Genomic DNA, 24952 nt, shown 5'->3' with positions numbered 1-24952 from the left:
TAGCTGCACATTGTCAATAAAACTCATCTATATTTTACTTACCTGTTCCCCCAGGAATACAGATATTTAGATTGCCTCCTAAATCATGCTACCACAAAAATCTTAAACATTTTATTACAGGTCGTATTGGACTTCAGCAAGAATTTATCTGAAATATTATCCCAGCAGTGGATATCCTGATTTGTAAGCATATAGACATATAATTTCATTAGATAGTCTTGGAAATTTTTTTTCTAGTATAACTGGCTCAAGCAGTGCCCACGGATTGTGCCCTGCCTCATTTTCCCCAGAATTGGCATAATCCGTTTTTTTAAGTGTCATTCTTTATTGTGCTGTTTTTGTCTTACTTTACACTTAATGGATTACATATTAGTTATGGAGGCGTCCCTTTTATATTATACCTTGAGTTTATTTTTCTGTTAGGTTCCCTGATGTTTTCTTGGTTAGGGTCGTTTGTGTCATCTAGAGCTGTATATTAAGTCTGTCCAACAGAAATCTTGCAATGCTGAAAACATTTTATATGCGTGCCACTTGATATTGGACTGCTAGCCATGTGTAACTGTTGAACACTTGAAATGTGACTTCAGAATCCAATATTCACCTGAATATATTTTAATTAATTTAGATTAAAATTTATATAGTCACATGTGGTTACTTAACTACCATACTTACCATGCAGCTCTAGAGATTGATGCCCTGTTGACATTAGATTATATTTTTTAGTTTATTGTCTGCTATTTTAAAAATAATTTTCTTTCAAGCAAAAATTCTTGATTTTGATATATTCCATAATTTTTCACAGAAAATTCCCTGGAAGTGATGGAATGTCCTTCTCAATGTGTCATATTAGGAGGCGCAGATGTCAGTTTTCCCATCACTTCTCATGTGAACTTTACTCACATAGTGAAAGTGATGCCTACCAGTTTTCTATACTGTAAATTGTGTATGACTCCTTTTATAAATAATAAGCATTTGTGGGGAAATATTTTGAGACACCTAAAATCCTGTTTTTCCTTAAAATTTCACACACTTATTTTAGTATCCATTAAGGATCCTGGCCTGAATCAATTATTACTGTGATGTTTGTGGAATGGTGATTTTCTTGATTTAAAATCATTTTTTCATTCAGTAGTTTGTATCATACTAAAAAGACTTCTTTCTCTCTACCCTTCATTTACTCATTTACATATTTATATTAATATATTTTCATGGATTTCCATTTTACCCAATGCTTTATATTAAATATCATTGTTTCGCCAATAGGAGATCTTCAAGCTAATTTCTATTTATTTCTGACATGTCCGATAATCTTTCAGACATTTCCTTATTGGCTAGCACATGATATTCCAGGCTCATCTTTTCTTTTCTGTCTTTAGCCCTTGAATCAACCATTATTTAATGCGGTCTAGTGCTTGACATAGGAACACATTTCTACTGGGAAGTCAATACTTCTAAGCCCTCTCAGTGACCAGAGATAGAAAATGTATATATCCCATACATCCCTCTCCCCCCTCCCCCTCCCTCTTCCCCTCCCCTTCCGTCTCTCTCTCCTTCCTTTGGCTCTCTCTCTGAATTCATACAGGTATTTTTAATTCCAGTCCAATATCCAAAAAAAGAGAATTGAGACTAGTGTTCCCCATGTTCTGAAAGGCTTTGAATGTGACCTGCTCCATTCCATTTTAAAATAATCCATAGGAGTTATTTGAGGCCTGAGGTGAAGGAAGCTATTTCCCGAGTTGGTAGGCAGGCTGAGTGAGATTAGCTCTGGCTTACTCTGCCCCTGATGACGAAGCTGTTTTCAATACAGCCTTCGTGGATGGAGGGTATCCAGTGAGGCTCAATCGAACAGGCACAGAGCCTGATTTTACCTGCACACCTTCTTAAGGGGTCAGGAAGTAAGTCTAAGTTACTGAGATACTGATAATACACTCTGGGCAAAAGTAGCTTTTGTGCATTTATTTCCTCTCTGGGTTCTACTCCTTCGCTTACTTTTCTGGAGATTTCTTATCACCTTTGCATTGCTTTTGAGAAGAGATTTTGATATTTTATCCAGCTTTTTTATTAATTTTCATTGGGAGCAATATTATCAATAATTTGATAATATTCATAGACATGGAGGGTTTGATCTTAATTTTCCTATATAATTTTTTATGAGAAATTATATTTATATTAACTTGGTCTATTTACATGAACTTTTAAACTACCTCTGAATAATACTAGATTTATACACAATCCAGCACATTATTTGGCTATGTTTTAAACTTAATTTTATGCAATAAAGTTTCTATCAGCAGAACCAAAATGACACTTAAAAATTATATTGTCATTTTAACAGACTCACTGAGATATACATTATATGCAATACAATCCATGCATTTTCAATTTACATCAAATGGTTTTTAATGGAGTTGTACAGCCATTGCCACAATCTACTTTTAGAACTTTTGATTCACCTCCAAAAAAAAATCGTATTTGCAGTCATCCCCTCCCACCACCTACTCAGTGCCAGGCAATCACAACCCACTTTCTTTCTTTATAGATTTACCTATTATGGTAGTTTTAATATAAATGGAATTGTACAATGTATTGTTTTTGTGATTGGCTTATTTCGATCAGCATAATGTTTTAAAGGTTTATCCATGTTGTAGTATATATCAGTGCTTCATTACTTGTTATTGCTGAATAATATTCCATTGTTTGTATAAACCACATTTTATTTCTCCACTCATCAGTTGAAGCATATTTGGGTTGTTTTCACTTTTGGTTTTGATGTTTATGTTTTTGGTGGTATGTCTAAGAGGACTTTGTCCAATTAAGGTCACAAAGATTTATTTCTATGTTTCCTTCTAAGAATTTTTATAGTTTTAGCTCTTACATTATTGTCTATGATCCATTTTAACTTAATTATTGTGTATGATGTAAAAAGGTAGTCATGATTCACTTACTTACATGTGAATATCTGGTAGCTCCATTTCATAAAAAGGCTATTTTTTCTTCACTGACTGTCTTTATAACCTTGTAGAAAATCATTTGATCATAAATCTAAGTGTTTATTTTTGAACTCTAATTTCTATCTCATGACTGTGCATATGCATTCTTATGATAGTACCACAATGTTTTGATTACTGTAGCTCCGTATGAAGTTTTGAAATGGGGATATGTGGTTCCTCCAGTTTTCCTCTTCTGTTTGATTCTTTAGCGTTGCTTAGCTTTCAGTATGAATTTTAGGATTAGTAATGAATTTCTTCAAAATAGGTAGGTGAGATTACAGGAAAGGTTTTACTGAATCTGTAGATCAATTTGGGTATTATTCCCATTTTAACAATATTAATTATTCCAATCTATAAACATGTGATGTATTTTCATCCACTTAGATCCAAGTAAGAGTCTTCCACTTGTTTTTTAAGTTTATTCTTAAGTATTCTATTCTTTGTAATACTATTATAGATGGAATTGGCAAAAACAAAAGGTTACATATGTCTTGCAATTCAGTCCCTGCAGTCAATCAAAATGGGGAGAAATTTTGACCTTTCCATTACACAGGTCAGAAATTGTGAGTCTTTGATAACACAATCATAGCTCTCACAACTCACTTGGGACATTCTAGGGCAAATGTCCTATTTTTTCTAAAATGGAAACCTAGCAAATAAGCTAGCAGAATTTGTAAACAAAAATGACCTTTGTCAGGAAATGTTCAGACATTTTATGTCTTCTTTCATATTGTGTTACACAGTCTATCTCCTTGAAAAAGGCATGGGGTTCTTGTTCACATTTAAATGCAATAGTTGAAATGAAGCAAAGTGTATCGGTTATCTCTGCCTCACATTTAAAGGAAAAATTTATTACATGTGGCTGTTGGAAAATATTTAAGGATAATGTTGAGAGGGAAAATATGTCTAATATAGTAAATATTTGTTTAGTGAATGAATAATTGAGAATTCTTTGGAACCATGAAAACTAAAGTCACTATGACCTTGGAAAATCCCTTTACGTCTCTAGATTTAATGTCTCCCTCTTTAAAAATTTGGTCAGATAATAGTAATATCACTTACTGATTTCTTTATCAAAAAATGCTTTCTGTATGTTTTTCTTCTAATTTAAAACATAAAACTGTAAAATCATGTTTTATTGAGAAAGGCACATGATGAAATTTTTAAAACGATGCATTGACATAAGGAGAAAATAAAACTTAAACACATGATCTGTTCATTCATTCTGCTTGCAAAGTTGGATACACCTGAACCTAAAGCTGAGGAAGTAGTTAGCCTCTCTCTATTACTTTTCCTTCCTCTCAACCACAGTTATCACAACACAAGTATTTTAAGGAGACTCCCTATTCCCAGTCTCTCTTCTCAATTATAATAAACAATCTGAATAACAGCAAACTCCTTACTGTGTTTTGCATTTTATGACCAGGTTTTTACCTGCCTCTCCACCCTTATCTCTTATTCGGTCTGCCTAGTACGTTAAACCCCAATAATATGACACCGCTTTTGTTCCCTGACCTCATCAAGCTTTTTCCAGCCTCTGTGACTTTGTACGTGATGTCTCTTCTTGCTGGGAACCTGCTCAGACATTTCTTTTCTGGGATAATTACTACGGCTTCTTACAGCTGAATTGTCACCTTTCTAGATGCCTCCGTTGACCTCTAAGTGCTCTGAAGAATCCTGTGAAATCTTTACCATAGCACTTATGTAACTAGGTTGACAGCCTCTATTTACGTCTATCTTACTATTCCTTATGTTCTCCTATTCCAGGGACCCTGTTTATTTTTTCTGTAAACCCAGAATCTAGCATAGTGCTTGGGAAGCAGTAAGTCAAGCACTGAGCTGGGTGGTCGGTCACCTCTGTGTCCTGAATAATGAGGTTTTGAGGTAAAACACTACCTAATTTAGTCCCCAAATAATGGTATATCTGTAGCCTTCCTTTGACTTATTTTAATTTTTGTTATGGTCACATCAAGCATAATAGCTTATTTTCTTTTAGAAATACTATTCACTTCACATTTTGTGCTGAATACACTTCTTGTACATTTTATAGACTCTTCTGATTTTTCAGACTATATTTTGATATAAGAAATTTAAAACAATTTGTGGCACATACTGATGCAATAAAAGATATAATCCTAATAGTGATTTGTTGAGAGAGAAAGAGAGAGAGAATGATGAAACATTTCTACAGAAGATTTAACGTTGTAAAATGTTATGGAAAAACAAAACTGCTATGACGAAAATAGTGTTCCATAGCTCTCATATAGTATTTACTTGTAAGTTCTTACTTTTATTTAAATGTCATCTCTTCATTTTAAGAAGGCTGCCTATGAAAGCTCACTAAGCATAGATGACTGGATGTGATAGCATTTCTACATTTGTGGGGTGCCTGGCACATCTGACTGCTCTTTTCCACGGTAGCAGAGGCCTCCACAGTGGCTTTGGTCCTAACAGGAGGTATTAGCCTTGATATGATCACCAGGGCCCTTGGGAGCCTGCCCCTGGAGGAACAGCAGGGAAAAGCTGGACACAGTTCAGTTGCCATAGGAGCCTTGGCAGCAGACATTTCTGGAGGCAGGACCTAGCAGCTGAGAAAAAGAGCATGTGGGAACACACAGGAGATTCTCCACGGGAGGTATCTGCAGGGAGTCAGGGCCACTAAGTAGCAGATAAAAATTTAAGACAAAAATACTTCATTATTATTGTTCTTATGATCCCATTTTTAGCCCTAGAAAGCTTGGGCGTTTATGAATTGCGTTGATTTTTGTCATTATAACTCGTCATCGGTTTCCATCATTATAGCCCAGCATTGGAGCCAGTCTGCCTGTTTAAATCCAGATTCTGCCACCAACCAACTGACTGTATGACCCTGGTCAGGTCCCTTACATTCTGTGTGCCAGTGCCCTCATCTGGAAACCTGCCACAGTAAAAGGGCCAACCGCATAATGCTCGGGAGAAGCAGGTGATGTGAAACGTGAAGCGCTCTACATGAGCCTGGTGCGCAGTAAAGGCTACATACAAACTCAGTGTTAGTAGTATTGTCATTTATTCTACAGTTATCTTTAGAAAATTTCTCTATTTTGCTCATTGAACTTTTCTTCCAAAAAGTCATATCAAAGGATAGAATATCCCAGTATGTGTAAGTTAATATTCTCATTAAATACAATTTAACATTTTGATATTCTCACTTTGTATACCTTACTTGTATGGTTTGTCCTATAGCATGAATATGAACCTGATGGGTGCCTCTATCAAAGTGCAGCCATATCCTGCCACCAGGTCTTCAGTAGCATCTAGGGTTTTGTGGGGGTTTTTTAAATAAAAAACAAAGACATTTTCTCTTTCAATATTGACTAGGCAATTCACCACGTTTTTCCTTAAAATGCCTGCATATTGTATTTCCTAGAAATTTAAAACATTGTTTTCAAAGTATCCCCCCCACAATAGAAAACTAGAGTATAAAACTTCAGCCAGTGATGTGACAGATCCATCTAGGCTGAAGGTTATGTGTAGGCTACATGGTCATTTCCTTCTCAAATCCCCATAACTTTCGGATCATGGATCACTGAAGTGTATCACTCTTATTTTGTTAATCAAACTAGTGTCATTTTTTTAAGCACATATGCTTACTAAATAATTTAAGTAGTATTTTTTTAAAAACAAGGAAAAATGTAAACCTAACCTAAAACTGCCACAACACTAAAGCACAAACACAGCACTGTAAACAAATCTCGATGGGCACCTCTGCATGTATGTATGAATGTCAATGAATGAAACCGTGCTATGGCTGTACTTTTCAGCGAATAAATGTACATCACCATTTTAATAGCATCATAGTGATTTATTACACTGGTATATAATATCATTACATTAAAATAAATTTTTAGTGACTCACGTAATTTAAAATCTGGACCCAGTGCTAAATTGCATATTTTCACATTTAAAAATGTTATTATAAATTTAAAATGTATTTTCTGAAGTAAAATATTAATCTAAGGCTGATAATGTTATATTTCTTTATCAACAGGATACTCACAACTCACTTAACTATTTCACAGAACAGAGAAGCTAGAAGTAGGCTGATCTATCTTTAAAAAGTGACTATATCACATAATAATTTTGGAAGTGCCAAAAGAAAGAACATAGTGTCTAGAATTTAATGTACTTTTTAAAAAATTCAGCAGCACCTAATGCACTAGATAATGACTTCATGAGATTTTTGAATAATATGTATTCTAATCTAGGATATTCAATATATATAACTAATTTCATAACAAAAAAAATAATAAAACTCTACTCTGTGATAGTTGGAGAATTTTGAGATTTTTCCTGTCTTGGAATAATTATCCTTCATCAGTTCTCAGTTAAAATATGCTTTAAGAAAAATGGCCTGAAGGTGACGGGATTAACCAAAAAAACATATATACATAACAGATAGACACAGACAATAGTGTGGTGATAGCCAGAGGGAAGCGGGGAGAGGGCTAGGTGGAGGTGGGCAGGGCGGGGAAATGGGGACAGAGAGACTTTGCTTGAGGTGATTGGCACACAATGCAGTGTGCAGATGATGTTTTATTGAGTTATACACTTGAAGCCTATATGATTTGGTGAACCAACATCATCCCAATAAATTCAATTAAAAAACAAAAACAAAAAAACTTAAACTGAAGGACTCTATCTGACCTCTTCCACTGATACTTGAGAGTCCCATGAACTTGTGTGTAGGTCTGTCTATACGGTTCTGAATGCAACTTAATGAGAATCTTCATAATATTATGGTGGTCTCTCTGGATACACCTATTTAAACTTGCTGTCTAATCTATGAATAAAGCTAGTTTATATATAATTTACAAGAGGAAATGAGACTTCGGATTTAACTATTACCTGTTATTCATCATGTGAATGAGTTTAAAAATCAAACTTATACGTCTAATTATTAGGAAATAACATATTTAAAACTGGATTGAAATTCATATTCTAAATTAGAAACATCATTTGTAATTCAAGTGTCAAATTCTTCACGTCTTTTAAGTCCTCCAATGTCATAGGATAATTCTTTCTTTTCGTAAAAATCAGAACAAAAATCTGTAATGACCCCTTTGTATGGCAAAGAAACCTAGCAATTGGTTCTTTCCTCAACACACACCATACACCACCACCATCACCACCGCCTCACACGCCGTTGCTTTCTAAAGGAGCATTTCTCGCAGTTATGTCTCATTCTGCTTCCTGTCTTCTGCACTAGCTTCAACATCTAGTAGCTCCGCTTCTCTGACCTTGTCATTCACACGTAGACCATGGTAGACTACTCCTGAAATACCACCATGCCTTGACCATGTTTCCAGTAGAATTTTATTAAAGATTGGGGAGATCATGTTGCAAGTAAACAATTGAAAATTCCATTCCCCCCCCCCCTCTCATAAAGGATTTTAACTTAGCTTGGCCTCCATGATTTTCTCTCTGTACATATTTTCTCTTGGAACCCTGTCATCTAATCGTCTCAGTGAAATTTCTGCCCCATCTTTCATGTATTTTTCCCATTTATCCCTCTATATTTCTTTCCAAGAGCTACAGAAAAGTGAAATTTCTCAACTCCTTCAGGTAAAGCAATTCATTCCTTTTGTCTCTGTCTGCAATGTTTGTATGTTTTTTCCTTTTTTATTGAATTTATTGGGGTGGCATTGGTTAGTAAAATTATATAGCTTTCAGATGTGCAATTCTATAAAACATCATCTGTGTATTGTTTTGCGCGTTCACCACCCCAAGTCAAGTGTCCTTCTGATTCATCCCTGACTTTTCCTCTCCCTGGCCCATCCTGGGAATGCAGAGGGAGGGTGGTGGGAACGATACTTCTTTTTTCACCACAGATAATCCATCAAAGTACAGTCTAAGTAAATACTGCTATTTTACTAAACAGAATTCTAATTCCGTATTTTAAAGTGATATTCTCTTACTACACTTTGATTAACCTTTAAAAGACGGCATTTAAAAGACAGCATCATACAAACTCCATATATTTTCCAGGATCAATTGTACAAATAATGGTTTCTTTCCTTTTGCCTGTAAAAAAGAACGTATATGCTTAGGTTTCTGAGTATTTAATGTTTCATTACAGCTACATTTTATGCATGCTCCTGAGTCATCCTACTGTTTCTACGCTCGAATTAATGCCCTTACAAGTTATGATACATTATATTCATGAGTTTAACAGCTTACAATGGCTGGGCGAAACGACATTGATGATCTACTTGAGCTTTGCGTTAGTTTTGGTGTAGCATTTGCATAACCTATATAAACGTTATTTAAAATGGCACCTTCCTGCCCTGGCTGGTTTGGTTCAGTGGTTGGAGCGTCAGCCCCAGGACTGAAGGGCCCCTGGTGTGATTCCAGCCAAGGGCACGTACCTCAGTCGGAGGCTCGATCCTCACAACCAGTTGATGTCTTTCTCACATTGTTGTTTCTCTCTTCTCTCCCTCTCTTTCTCTCTCTCTCCCCCCCTTCCACTCTCTCTAAAAAGCAATGGAAAAAATATCCTTGGATGAGGGTTAATAAAAATAAAATGGCATCTCCCTGAAATATACAGACTGGCCAATAGTCATACATTAAAATTAAAAGACAGGATTAAGTGTTTTTGCATTATCAGTATCATGTATTTGAATTTTAACTAAGTTCATATTTTAACAAAAAATGCCTTATTCTTAAACTTTTAATTTCTTTTAAAATCTGTGTTTCATATGTGTGTGTGTGTGTGTGTGTGTGTGTGTATTTTTTTCTTTTTTGTGTTAATTCTTTTAGGCCACTATTGACTTGTCTGATGGAGAACACCGTCAGGGTTAGGTGGCAACTTAGAAAAAGCCAACTAAAAGTCGGACCCACCATTACATGGTATAAGATCTCAGGGCAGTTATCCTAACCCCTCTAGTCTTGTTTTCATCATATGCAAGATGGGGCTAATAATGTTAAACTAAGGATTAATATTGTCAGCGCCGAGATAATTTGAGTGTAGTGCTCATTTGTGGCAGTCAATACATGCTCATGCTCTTTCCTTCCTCATTGTGTTTTCTTCACCCAAATTTAGTTGAAAGTTTTTCAAGTTAAAATGTTTCTCTTTGCAAAATATCCCTTTTCTTTTGGATACTTGAAACATATGATTATTTCCAAATGGGCTTTCCCTGCTGTGCTAACAACGTGTCAAATGCACAGACTATCACTCCCATTCGGAGTTCAAGACAAAGCAGAATTAGCCAAAGGGCAGAGCCTGCTGGCACAAATGGGAGGGAGAGCAGGTCTCCATATATTGTTCCCCTTATTATGGAAGCTGTGATTGCATTATGATCTTTGCAGGGTGCCTGGGAACTCCTGTGATGTGACACCTACAGTGTCATGCTTGTTTTTTGAGAAAATATTTTCTAATAATGCATAAAGGTAAAAGTTTTAAGGGCTATTATTTTACCTTATTTTGTTCTCAGCAAGACAGTTTGATTTTGTAGCCAGGAAATAAAAACAAAAAAGAAAGAAAGAAAGCATGAAAGAAATGTATAACTTTAGGAAGTAGTAGAACTCTTCTAAAATTAATCAGGAATCCATCTTTTCCATTACACATTTAGGTGCTCATCTTATCAGTCCTCTTCCAAGTGCCAACTTTTTGAGTAATACATATTTTAATAAATATGCAAAGCTTCTTAGATCCACCCTTCCCAGAATGCAGTAATATAAAATATACATATTTTTCATCTAATTCAAAATACCACCTTGGCCTCTAAGTAGCACTTGTTGAATTTAGTCATGGACCATTTCAGCCCAAGTAACTCGATGGAAAAACGGGTATAACAAGCTTCAGGGTACTTTGTTTTTTTTTTACAGTGTTTAATATGTCTTTTTAATTTCATTATTATGTAATAATAAAACAGTAGTTCTGAAGTTTTTAACCTATTGTATTATGCTATATTTAAAATATTTAACAGTGAAAACAAAGAATAAGAACTGACTTATAAGAAAACATAATTGAAGGGAAGTAAATCTGAGTAAAAGTCAGAAAACATATCTAAGCTCTAAGAAATTTGTCTTGTTACAAAACTTGAGAGCAATCTCACAGATTTGAGAGTAGTCATTCCAGAAGTGAGTAGCTAATATCTTTCCCTTTCAAAGGAAGTTATCAGGATATATGCTCTCTTACCTCCCAATCACTCACCGTTGTGGGAGAACCGGGCCTCTGTCACCATCACTCAACTGGAACTGGTGTCTTCTGTATGCTTCATTTCATCAGTCACAGTGTCCTATGGTGCCATCTCAAGTCTTCCAGCGCCTTCCCATCATCTCTGCTCTAGTTGTTGTTCTTTTCATTGAGGATATAGCCTTTTCCCACCTGGAAAATATTGTCCTAACTAGTCTCTTTGCTTCCATTCTTAACTCCATTCCTATTTCATTCTCTACCCAGGAAAAATGCACCAAATTCCCCAGCCACACCAAATGACTTGCAATTTTTCAAAAGCTTAATATTTCACTTTTATAGGTAATTACTCTTCCTTAATATAAAACTCACTACACCCTTTTTAAACCTACTGACACCTATTCGGTTTTCAATGAATTAGGCATTATTTTGAAAGACTCTACTGATTCCCTCCACAGAAAAATGTGTGTACCACTGTGCTCCCACCATCGCCTTTGTTTAGAGATCTTAATTATGATAATACTTATATACCACAACCAATGTCACCCCAATAAATTTAAGTTAAAAATATATAATCACTTTAATTTATTCATTCTCTAACAGTTTGCTTATATCATTTTCTTCATATAGAACTTTTAACAATTCTTGCAGGGTAGATTTGTGGTGATGAATTCGCTCCATTTTTGTTTATGAGAAAGTCTATGTCTACTTCACTTTGAGGTATAACTTTGCTAGGTATAAATTGTTTGCTGTTGAATTTTTGTTTGGGTTTTGTTTTGTCTTTCAACATTTTACATATTTCAAACCATTGTCTTCTGATTTGCATGGTTTCTAATGAAAAATTTATTGTAATTATCCTTATTTCTCCATAAGTTTGCTTTTTTTCTGTTTTAAAATCTGAATTCAAGATTTTTCTCTTTGTCTTTAGTTTTCTGCTATATAAATATAATATGGCTAGGTATTTGTTGTTGTATTATACATATTATTTTGATGTTCTCTGAGTATGTGTGTGTGTGTGTGTATATATATATATATATATGGTTTGGGTTTGTTATTAATTTAGGAAAATTTTCAACCATTATTACTTCAATTATTTTTTTCACTTTATTCTCTCTCTCTTCTCCTCCTGGTATTCCAAATACATGTTATAACTTTCAATATTATGCCATAGTTCTAGGATGTTCTTATTGTTTCTTTTCTTCCTCCCATCCTCTTTGCATTTCATCTTGGTAAGATTATATTGAAACACCTTCAAGTTCACTGATTCTGTCCGCAGGTGCACTGTGTCTACGGATGGGTCTACTGAAGGAATTCTTCATTTCAGTCAAAGTGTTTTTTATTTCTATCATGTTCTTTTGATTATTTCTTAGAACTTCCCTCTGTCTGAATACCTCTTCTATTCCTGCAAGTTGTCCACCTTATCCATTAGAGCCATTCATACATTAGTTACAGTTATTTTTAATTCCCTCTCTGATAATTTCAATCTCTGTGCAGCCTCTGAGATCTGAGCCTCTTTCTAGTGCTTCTCTTTTCTCTTCAAACCTATTTTTACTTTCTTACCTTTTAGAATGCTTTGTAATTTTTTGTTGAAATCTGGACATGTATAAGGTAATAGGTACCGAGATAGAAGACCTTTACTGTATTTTTGTTAATCTGTCTAGGTGTCGGGCTGTAGCTAAGGTTTTCCGTAGCTATATGAACAAGAGGCTCAAAATTTCTCTAGTGTCCTTGATTGTGTTTGTCCTTTTAACTTTGTCTCCAGTATATGCACCTCCACAGGGAGAGTATGAATTGTGCAACTATTTCAGTTCCAGGCCACTGTTATCCTGGAGCCTTATGGCTAGGTTGGTAAAGCGTAGGGGAGAGGAAACATTCCATAGCCTTTTAATGTGTCTGTGTCTCAGTGTTATGACTGTCATATGTGTTTCTACTGGGGCATAGCTTCTTTTTTTCTCTCTCTCCTCCAGGCCCCTACTCCATTCTTTGGCTATAGAATTTCTACTCTTTTCTTGAAGCCATGACCCCTGTTGACAGTGTTGCCCCTATGACTTAGGTGAGACAGAAAGACTGTATGGAAAGTAAATTACTTTCCTTGGCTAGAATAAGGTCTTTGAATTGAGATGTGGAAATACTCTCTCCTGCAGGAGTGGGCCTCAGTTATAGAGGGCACTCTTGTTTAATTTCACAATAGTACTTCTTCCCATCTAACTTCCAGGGACACGAGGAACTCTTTCTACAGATTACCATCGTGAGACTCTGGTGGGGTTTATGAAAGAAAAGCCTACAAAAGTGTTTTGGGGTCTTCCCGAGGTACAGCCACCAAGAGTTCATGTTTCACATACTAGACCATAGTCAGCAGTTCATCAGTGTCAACAGTTAAGAGTTCAACCCACATACACAGAGGGCAGGCTGACCGCTGAGGGGTGGGGGGGCTGAGGGGTGGGAGGCTGGAGGGTTTGACCGAAAAAGGAAAAATAAATAAATAAATCACAAGGACAACAGTGTGGTGATTGCAGGGAATGGGGGAGGGTGGGTTGTGGAGGTGGAAAAGGGTATGGGGGGATAAATGGGGCTAGAAAAAGTTAAATTAAATTTTTTTAAAAAGAATTCAAGCCAGTTCACTGCTCCACCAGTTTTTAAATCAAGTAAGTAGGTATCAGTTGCTACATTTCTGACTGTTCCTATCTCTCCAGGTTTTGAGATGATGTTTGACCCTGTGACCTCTGTTTGATGAGAGTTCCAAGAAAAATAATTGATTTTTCATTTTTCATAGTTGTTCTTGTTGTAAGAACAAGAGGATGACTTTCAAGCCCTGTCCATGTCAGAGCTAAACCAGAACTGCTTGTCAGCTTCCTGTTCTCTGTTTGCCAGTCCTCTCCCAGTGTTTCCTGAGATCTCAAATACATCGCTTACAATCAGCTCCTTATCTAGTGTGTATTTATGGGAAAACTCAAGCTAGGATAACCAGTGAGACAATTTACTAGAGAAACTGCTCTTTCTTACCCTAGATTACTGTTACAGCTGAGACAGTAACAAATATGTATCAGATCACCACATGCCTCCTTTCTACCTCTCAGAAAAAATGGTTGCTGCCTGTAAATTCAAGAGATTTCTAAACTGAAACAATTTTCCTAAATTACTGCAACTCATAGTCTACACTGGAACTCCTTGCAGAACCTATCAGTATAGAATCCCCCTGTTGGAATTGTATGTATGATTTTCTATATACGAACTAGAATCCTACATACCTTTGCTACCATTCAGCTTCATACGAAACCTGATGTATTTTTTTCTGGCTTGTCTCGAAAGTGCAATCCCTCCTAGTCTTACTTTATGCACAGGCAGACTGCATAGCAATGTGAAATTACTATGTTAAATTAGCCAGATACTAATACGTGCTGTCCTTCATGTCTTTACAAAACTGAAGGGAAAAGTCTTACTCAGTCTCCTTGTATCCTCTCAGGTTGTACTAAATATTGGCTTAAATTAAGCAAAGAGTCTAACAAGTAGTAGTCACAGGCTAGGTATCCCTGTAGGATCCATGGATGAAAAAATAAACAGATGCCTCCAAAGATGCATCCCCCTCATGATGAGGATAGCCCAGTGAGACAGACAGGACTGTGATCAGTCCTGACAGCTGGGCTCGGGGGTCAGTCTTTCTTTTATGTGAACAGGTTTTAAGGTAGAAACTATATCCAGTGGTTTGCAGTGGCTGTCAGCTAAATAATCACAGAATAGAAATAGATAAAACCATGTGAATGAACTCTCTTGCTTTGGAATTAATTCTGAAAAAAGTTATCAATTTTGAGAAATAACTTTATTTGCTCCAATTCTTGTAAATGTGTTTTTTAAGTTATACTCTATGCTTGCTGTTAGCTTGCACTTGGTTTAGCTCACCAGTTTCCCATAAAATGATATTCAATACACAACCTTTTCACTATTCAGCCTCTGCCTTCACCTTTGAGGGTGGTGCAGATGAGTTTGCTTTTCTGTGAAATCCTTTCAAAAACATCTCACATTTAAATGTACATTTTTTATTATAAAGCTGTTCAATGCACCTGTGACTTTTGATGAAATGTGACTTTCTGACTCAACCCTTAGTTGTCCCCTATATTCCTCAACATCATCTTATTGTACATTCTTTAGCCTTTGAGATCACAGAACTTAGCCCTTCAGAACAGAATGCTATATATTTGAAACACAGCCTTTTACCACCCAGAGATGGTTGCCCTGTTGCCTAATAGGGAAAGGATTTAAACCAGATAAAGTCTCATATTAGTTCTTCCACAAGCTTCCTTGTTGTTCATGTAGCTCTCAGACTCCACTGCCCAAAGGTGCCCTATATCTGTTTTCTCCCTGAGTGAGCTTTTTCTTTTTTACATTAAAAGGAAAGAAACAGGAGGGAAAGGAAGCAGAGCACATAAGGTGTCTCCCTTCTAGTAGGATTATAGGGAAGTCATTTTTTGAGGAAATACCATTTATCAGAGTTCTGCTGGGAGTGAACAAATGTTTCCTGCAAACATCTGGTGTAAGAACACTGCAGGGAGAGTAAATAACAAGGTCAAGAGTCCAAGTGGGTGCATAGCTAAGAGAGCTTCAGAAATGTTAAGGAAATAAAGGTGCCTAAAGCAGAGTGGGATAAAGGAAAGAGCGAAAGATAGAAGGTGATGGCGAATCGCAGAGGGAAGGCTGGCTGGGGTGGGTGGGCAAGGGGTGGGGAGAGATTAACCAAAGAATTTATATGCACATATGCATAACCCAAGGACACAGACAAAAGTGTGATGAAGGCCTTGGGCGGGTGGGGGGGGGGCCGTGTAGAGGGGTCAATGAAGGAAAAAGAGGACATCTGTAATATTTTCAACAATAAAGATAAATTAAAAAACAACAACAAAAGAAGTTGATGGCAGAGTTGTAGTCAGGTACCAGGTAGAAGAGGAATTGTAGGTCATTGTACATTTATTCTAATAAAGATGGGGGACTTTGAAAGAGTTTTGAACTAAAGAATAATATCGTTTTAAAGTATTATAGAAAATGTAGCTTGTCAGCAAGACATTCATAGAAAACACTAAAACACTTGTCATCTTAGCCTAGTTCTTCTTAAAGTCAAGCCCAGGATAAAGGCTTCTGTGCAGGTAGTTTACTTGGGAAGTGAAAGTAAAGTTCCAGAAATGAAAATTAATGAAATTAATGAAACTAATACAAGGATAAGTGATTTCCACTATTATAAGTAACTGGTGCTCCATCTCGCTGGGAGGGGCCGGGGAATCTTAGAAGGGAAGGGTGTCTCAGAAAATGTCTGTCTGATAAGTAAAACAGGAAATATTTAACCTTGAGTTCTTACCTTCCACAGTGGCCGAAGGGGACTTATATGACATTGATTCCTCAGCCCTTGTGGGTTGTGCATTTCTTAGTGCTGAGAGGGATCCCATATGCTCTGGTATCATGAGTCAGAGAAGCCCCTGCACAGGAAAGGGAAAAATGTTTTGACAGGGACTGGGGCCAAATGCAGTCAGATAGTAACATGCAGCTGCTGGAGACCCTTTCTGAACCAGTCACTTAGATAATGACTGGCACAAAGCATATGGCCCAGAAGGTGTGTACTACTTATAGGAAATGTAGGCCATAGCTCTCTAAATGAAGTTTTGACACCTCTTCTTTGATTAATCTTTGTATTTCAATCAAAATTTAACAAAGGCTTTTTACTTCCTGTTTCTAAAGAACTTCTAATAAAATTTATATTGCACATAAATAACAAGGATGCTTTTATTCTCGATGGACTGATAGGAAAGAGAGAAAGAGAGACTTTCCAAAGTATTTTGTGTTAATTACATGCAAATGTTAATTCTTAGCATTGAAAATAATTGTCTGTTAACAGTGCCTTATCTATTTATAGCTTTTCAATTTTAACTACTTTAAGGAAAGTTTCTAGCAGAAAGATCAAGATGTAACGTATATTACAGCTATTATTTAGCAATGACAAATTGTATATGGCATAACTTGGTATTAGCTCTAGAGGTGTTCTCCACATGACTGTGTATCACAAACCAAGCATGAGCACAACTATTCTGATTATATTATATATCCCACAGTGCTTCTTTCTGTTCTGTTTGCTTTTTATATACATGCAAAATAAAAAAGACAGTGCTAATATTTTCTATTATTATTTGTTGAGTGTCTGCTAAAACTGGACTCCAGAAGGCTAGAGATAGAGCAGTAAACAAAACAGGTGCAAATCCCTCCCCTCACGGAGCTCACATTCCTCAGGGAAGGTTCCTCCAGTGCAACAAGTTATGGTGCCTTTTAAGAGAGGCTGAGCATCAAAGAAAATACACAGAACCTGGGAGAAACCAGATGGCAGTGTTGGCAACAGCTGCACCCGCCGCCTCCCGCAACCACGTCAAAATTACAACTAAAATACAGAACCACCGTCACTCAGAGCCTCCTGAGATCTGGCTGAACAGAAGCCCCACAAACAGGGAGCTGAAGAAGCACCGAGAGCAGGAGGAGGGGCAGGGACGCAGGCAGACTGGGGCTGAATCCCAGAGACTCGGCTGCGGGCCCACACCCGGTGCCTTGGGTTAAACCCCGGAGCGAATCTCCATGGCAGAGGTTTCTCGGAGGAGGGAGGAGGGAGGGGTCCCAGCCCCACAGCAGGCCCCCAGCCCAGGGCTCCTGGGCCGAAAAGAAAAGTCCCCACAACCTCGGGCTGTGAAACCAACAGGGACTGTCGCTGAGGGTCGCAGAGGCTGTGGGAGCCCCAGCAGAGAGGTGGAGGGGCAGCTTCCTCCCAAGCAGAAGAGCTGGCAGAGGCCATTGCTCCTTTGGTGAGTCCTCCCTGCACATACCGGGCAGGCAGGTGCCATATTTGAATCGCCAGCACCTGACTCGAACCTTTGGCCCCGCCCCTTGATTCCTGGAGGCCCGCCCCTCCCCACCTGCAGGCTCATCCAAGCCATTTCCAGTGGCTTTTCTGTGCAAGTGGCCTGTCGAGCCTCATGCTTAGGACTTTCCTAAAATCTCTCAAACAAGCAGCAATGTGCCCCATTCAGCTTGAAAAGTGGCCCCAGACCTGGCACTAGCGGTAGACTGCACTGGCTCATAGCTTGGCCTCTCCTGGACCCCTCCAAGCCCAGCACAAGTAGCAGCCAACTATGGTTTGCTGTGTAGTTCATGCTGGGTGGCTCTGGGAAAGGCACTGGCAGAGGCTGACTTTGCACCTCCTAGGAGGCCCCAGAGACCGTGCACCTGTTGGTCAGACTCTACCATGCTGGATTACAACCCTACCACATCCACGAATGACACACTCCAGGGGAGCATTTGATGAACACCAAAGCTCCACTGAAGTAAATCCTGCTTCACAGAGCTATCTCCAGCACAGCAGCTCTTTGACTGTAGTTGCAGCTGGCCCTCACAGCTGATTGGCCTGGGGGTCAATTCCTCCCAGTGATGCCAACAGCAACCAAGACTCAACTACAACAGGACAGTGCACACAGCCCACACAGGGGAGCACCTAGAAGGCCCAGTTCAGGTCACTGAGGAGGCTGAGCCACTGGACCCTACAGAACACCTACTACACAAACCACTCTACCAATTCCAGGAGACATAGCAGCTCTACCTAATACACAGAAACAAACACCTGGAAGCAGCCAAAATGTGGAGGCAAAGAAACAGGTAACAAAAGAAAGAACAAAAGAAATCTCCAGAAAAGGAACTAAATGAAATAGAACCAAGAAAGCTAACAGAATTTTGTTTATAAGGATGCTCAAGGACATTAGTAAGACTTTTACAAAAACAAGTGAAACCATCGATGACCTAATAAAATACCTATCAGAAATGAAAGCTACATGAACTGAAATGAAGAATAATTTACAGGGAATCAACAGTAGAGGGCGCTGAGAATCAAATCAGCAATTTGGAACATGAGGAAACAAAAAGCACCCAACCAGAAGAGAAAAAAGAAAAAAGAATCCAGAAATATGAAAATAGTATAAGGAGCCTCTGGGACAACTTCAAGAGGCCCAACATTCATATTATTAGGATACCAGAAGGAGAAGAAAGAGACCAAGAAATTGAAAACCTCTTTGAAAAAATAATGACAAAAGACTTCCCCTACCCGGGGAAAGAAATAGACTTACAAGTCCAGGAAGCACAGAGAGTCCCAAATAAGAGGAACCCAAAGAGGCCCACAGCAAGACACATCATAATTAAAATGCCAAAGGTTAAACAAAGAGAGAATCTTAAAAGCAGCAAGAGAAAAGCAATTAGTTACCTACAAGGGACCACCTATTTGACTGTCAGCTGATTTCTCAACAGAAACCTTGCAGGCCAGAAGGGAGTGGCAAGAAATATTCAAAGTGATAAAAAACAAGGATCTAAAACCAACATTGCTCTACCCAGCAAAGCTATCATTTAGAATTGGAGGTCAGATAAAGAGCTTTCAGACAAGGAAAAGCTAAAGGAGTTCATCACCACCAGACCAGTACTATGTGAAATGTTGAAGGGTCTTCTTTAAGAAGAAGGTAATGAACAAAAGAATCTGACAAACTAAGTGGATCCAGAGACATTGACGCATGCGACAGACGATCATATTTCAGAGGAAAAAGGGAAGGGGGTTGGAGGGTAAGAGGAGATTGACCAAAGAACTTATATGCATATATGCATAACCCATGGACATGGACAATGACGGGGTGAAGGCCTGGGGAGAGGGTGGGAGCGAGGTGGAGGGCATCAGTTGGGGGGGGGGGGGGGGAATGGGACACCTGTAGTGCTTTTAACAATAAAGATAAATTTTAAAAAAGAGAGAGAGAGGCTGAGCATCATTTCATACCACATGTCATACTAAAGCCATCATTTTGAAATAGAAATTGTTCTCCCTTTAAAGTCCAACTTTCATATTATTTATTTGTAATATGGGGTGGGCTGAATGGCCCTGAAACTGTGGGTAAACTGTCAGCTTTTTTGTCTCAATTTACTGATCAAAAAGAAAAGAAAGAAAAAATTTGCACTGCACAACTTTATATTAAAAAATTCTTGGCTTTATAACTTTGGCGTTGTATGCTGCTCTCTGCCTTTTCTTTACTCCTTTTGGATGCATGTAAAGTGTGATGGGTTTGGATGGCCTGCAGAGTTGTTAGCAGCTGTCCCTTTGCCCTTCACTTTCTGCCAGCCCACTCAGGCAGACATAATAGAAACTGTGTACGTAGTTGAACAAAATGACTTTGCCAGACCAAGGTGGGAAATTTGGGGTTGACATATTGAGTATCTGTGTTCCTTCTTCATGTTATCCAACTGTGTGTCTTACCTTCTGCAGTGAGATGGCTGTGATGAATATGTATTATTGTGCTTTGTAATGTCAGTCAGTGCCTCTTCCAATATTATCCACAGCGGGGGACAAGAAGGGCCGTGGGACATCGGGGCACGTCAGTCTAACGAGAGCTGATTTGATTTTGTTTACATACATTTTAAAAATGTAAAATCAATGACAATGCACAGGACTCCTTTGCCTTATGATACACATACAATAACCAGTTCTTCTATTCTACCAACATATTTTATAATACATCCGACTCCTCATTGCAGTTCACATCAACTTGAAAGTTCTAGCCCAAACATGTTTCTTACTGTGTAAGCGATTGGAGCCTAAGCTTCCACAAGTCTATGTTCCTTTTAATATCATACAGAAAGAGATAGACAGAAAGCAAGAGAACAAACAGATGTCAAAATGTTAATAATGATTTTATTTAAATGAAAGTTATACAAGAGTTTATTGCCATATTCTTGTAATAGTTCTATACTTCTGAACGTTTTTTTTCCCCCAAGATGTAAAGTATAATTTAAAATTTCTCTGGAAAATAAACTTTTAATAAGAAATAAAACAAAAATAGAGGAGATCTATGGAAAAAAGAGATTAAGAAACTTCAGATAATGGTAATATACTCATTTGAATCCTGTTTGGAACAAACTAATTTAAAATATTGGATAATTATAGTTCCTTGAACACACTGGACTTTTTATGATACTAAGGAATGATTGATTTTTATTGTTTTTGTTTGTTTAGGTCTGATATTGGTTTATCAATTTTGTGATGATTTTAAAGTGTCCTATTTTATAGATACTTACTGAAAGATTTACAGATAACTTGGGAGTTTCCTTAAAAATTATCTGGGGCAGAGGAGAGGGTATGAGATAAGCTAAGATAAGATAAAACAAGGTTGGCCTGGAGTTGATCACTGTTGAAGCTGACTGGTTATTATACTGTTCTCTCTGCTTCCTTATGTGCTTAAAAGTTTAAACATAAGGAAATGCTGTGGACCAGGTTATTTAGCTTCAACAAATGTAGAATTAGGAGATGTCTAGAATAAACATCGCTATAATTTTAATCAGAAGTAAATGAGTTAATACATATAAACTCATATTCAGAGACTGACCCTAAACAAGCCCTGAATAAACGTGAGCTATTACTTTCAGATTTGTTTTTTTCTCAAATCTAGGTGGAGGCTGTTTCTGAAGAATGTACTTTTCCTAAGAATGTCAGTTTGCTTTATTCAAAGATTGCCCACTTTTGTAAAAAGAGTAAACAGGGCCCGGCAGGGCATGGCTCAGCAGCTGAGCACTGATCTAGGATCCAAGATTGAGGTTTGATTCCCGGTCAGGGCACACGCCTGGGCTGCGGTCTCGATCCCCAGCAGGGGGCATGCCAGAGGCAGCTGATCAATGACTCTCATCATTGATGTTTCTCTCTCTCTCCCCATCTCCTTCCTCTCCCTGAAATCAATAAAGATATATTAAAATAAATAAATAAATAAAAGAATAAGTAGGAAACAATTATTGCTTCTCTGGAGAAGTATCAAACTTAGGAAGAAAAATAAACTTACACCATAATAAGCAATAACCAAACATTTAAAAAGAGGAAATAGCTTACCTTAAACTATAATTAATGGGGGAAATCAACTAGTTTGCAAAGAAATTGCTATTCAGGAATATTGTTTGGAGAAGTAATTTAGCTTTAACCAAAAATTGTTGCCAGTATTATTCATATTGACTGGAATTTTATCTCTGCTTAGCACATTTTAGCCATGAACTCATAGTACTTAATTTTTGTTTCATTTAAATTGGCTAATCCACAAAAGATTTTAAAGATTTTATAAAATTCAGTAAGCAGTTTATATATATATGACTCATTTTCATTAGCTGTTTATAAGCTAACATTTTTAACATATTGGACATCATAAAAAAATAGAGAATATTCCACAAACCTGCCAAGAAATGGTAAATAATTCTTGAAATTGATGGAATCTTGTAACAATTTCAGTGATTTTGCATTTTATCTCTTCTTTCTATGCAGTTGATAAAACTAATAAAACCTAACAATAGATCATTGTCTTTAAAGTGGACAGTGCATTTATAGATTATGGAAAATGTATTTATCCATTACTAAAAGGTTTACTACAAGGTATACAAACAAATCATGGTGCACATTATGATATGAGTTGTGTACACAAATACACAGTATAGTTAGTAAACCACTTTTAAATTTTGTAGAAATATTTTAAACCTTCAAACTGTGAGTGCTTTCTAGTCTCTATATTTGATAAAGGGACAATTGCCACTGCCACAGAGAGGACTGTGTCACTTCATCTCCACATCCCAGTGTCTGAGAGAATTTCATAGTAACATATAAAAGACTTAGATACGTAGTTATTTTGGATTTTGAAGGAGCAGAGTGTGAGAGAATATGTAAATTAGAAACATAATATATTCTGTGGTAGGGATTGAAATTTAGGTCTTCATATCAGCATTTCAGTGAAAGACTTGGACAGTGTTTCAACATGTAAAATTTATTCATGTCTGGCAATGTTAACATTTAAGGAGGCATGAAATAACAAGTAGATTTAGATTTAAGGAAACCTAAAAGCAACAGTCAAATATTTTGCTATTTTCTGTTTTGTAAATGAAAGCTAATGATAAGTGACTGCAGTTTTCATCTTTTCCAGGGTTTGATTATGTAGCCATCTTTATTTATGATGGAGCAATCTGCTTATACAGTTAAATCATCTTCAGTTTAGGTAAAGAACTGGCAGAAAGGAATCCTACTTTTTGAAGACTAGAGAATATTTGAAAGTTCAACCTAAATTGATGTGAGTCGAGATGAAAACATTAGTCAAATGAAATCTAGTTGTGATGAATATGTTACTATATAGATATTTAAGGAAACAAACAAGCAAACACAAACACCAAAGTTGAATGTTGGTGTATCCATATGGACTTGGTCAAACAAGACACATTTTAGACTTGTTCAGAATTTAGTTAGATGTTTTATGTTAACTAAGCCATTGCCAGAAACTGACAGTTGAGTCAACATAGCTATATAATTTTCCCTTTTTTCCTGTGCTATCACAGCATAGCAACTTGTCCAAGCAAGGGCTTCTGTTTCTTTCTATGGTTTGCGTTTCTTCTTGATATTTCTTCTATTCTTCTTATCACTTATTTTGGCTGCCTCTGATATTTCTTCTGTTCTTATCACTTATTTTGGCTGCTTCTGTTAACCTTTTCTTTAACTCATAATTTCTTTCTTTTAATATGGTTTGTTGGTATTTGCTTTATTGCTCTGGTTATCTGCTAAATTATGTTTCTTACTCTATTATACTAGTTGACAACCATCCAAACAAAATAAACTCAGGGGAGAGCTAATTGCTTCCTTCTTTGAAATTTTATTTTTAAGGATTATGCTGAGAAGGAGAACACCATAGCAAAAGCTCTAGAAGACCTGAAGGCCAATTTTTACTGTGAACTCTGTGACAAGCAGTATTATAAGCATCAGGAGTTTGATAATCACATTAATTCATACGACCATGCTCACAAACAGGTAAGTAAGAAATGTCCAAAAAAAAAAGGTATTTCTGAACTTTTGTAATAATTTGAATTGTGTAGACTATATGAATAAGATATTTTTATTTATTTATTCTTTGTTATACATTTTGAAAGATATTTTGAGATGAGGATTTGATGACATAGCAAAAGACTTAAAATAAAAGCACCAATGTAAAGTCTGAAATAAAAAATTAATACAAAGAAATACCATTTAGTTGCCTTTTATGATTGGCAATATTTTGAAAATTATATTCTATAGGTTGGTGTCTACTAAATATATTCATATTATAATTTTTTAAGTATTTTAATCAGCTAATGACATTTATCAAATATAAATGAATTTATTTATAGTTCTTTATATAAAGCATTTGACATTTTAACTACCCATAAATCATGAAAAAAATTGGGATGCTAAAAATAACCAGGGTTATTGGTTAAATAAATACTTAATATGTGTATAATTTAGTTTATTTTAATATTATTTTCATTTCCCTGTCAATTGTAAATTCAAGATTGATTTTTTTCAGTACTCTGTAAAAATGAGTTTAAACTAGTGATGATTTCAGAAGTGAAGTTATTAATACAGATTCCATTTTCTCATACACTTTACAGTGTAACTTCCATGTTGCTTAGCACACTGACTTGATACAGCAGTCTAGCAGTCTTAGTTATCAATTTATAGATATTTTCTCTTTTTATTTATTTATTTTTATCTTTGTTTAAAATATTACAGATGTCCCTTTTTCTCCCCAATGACCCATTGCTTTTTAGCCGTCACTCACAAATATCATCCACATATCATTTTGGTTGGTTTTAAAAAAAGATACATATTTAACTTGCAAACTTGCAGTAACTTTTGATTAATGTTAGAGTTATTTAGCATAAGTAGGAAAGAGTAGGGAGAAATGATCACAGTAAGTGC

General features: G+C 36.6%; 1 protein-coding gene across 1 annotated transcript in view; it reads left to right on the top strand.

Moving 5' to 3' along the window:
- ZNF804A (zinc finger protein 804A) overlaps positions 1 to 24952 on the top strand; it is a 186644-nt gene that overhangs the window by 140440 nt on the left and 21252 nt on the right. Inside the window, exon 2 of the mRNA XM_087819406.1 lies at positions 23882 to 24025. Coding sequence (XP_087675532.1) covers positions 23882 to 24025 — 144 coding nt within the window. The remainder of the gene's footprint in view (positions 1 to 23881; positions 24026 to 24952) is intronic.

Source organism: Miniopterus natalensis, chromosome 8 (genome assembly GCF_054644295.1).
Source record: "Miniopterus natalensis isolate mMinNat1 chromosome 8, mMinNat1.hap1, whole genome shotgun sequence".
NCBI classification, from domain to species: Eukaryota; Metazoa; Chordata; class Mammalia; order Chiroptera; family Miniopteridae; genus Miniopterus; species Miniopterus natalensis.
Note: the sequence above shows the minus strand (reverse complement) of the source record. Positions and strands in the feature narration are given on the sequence as shown.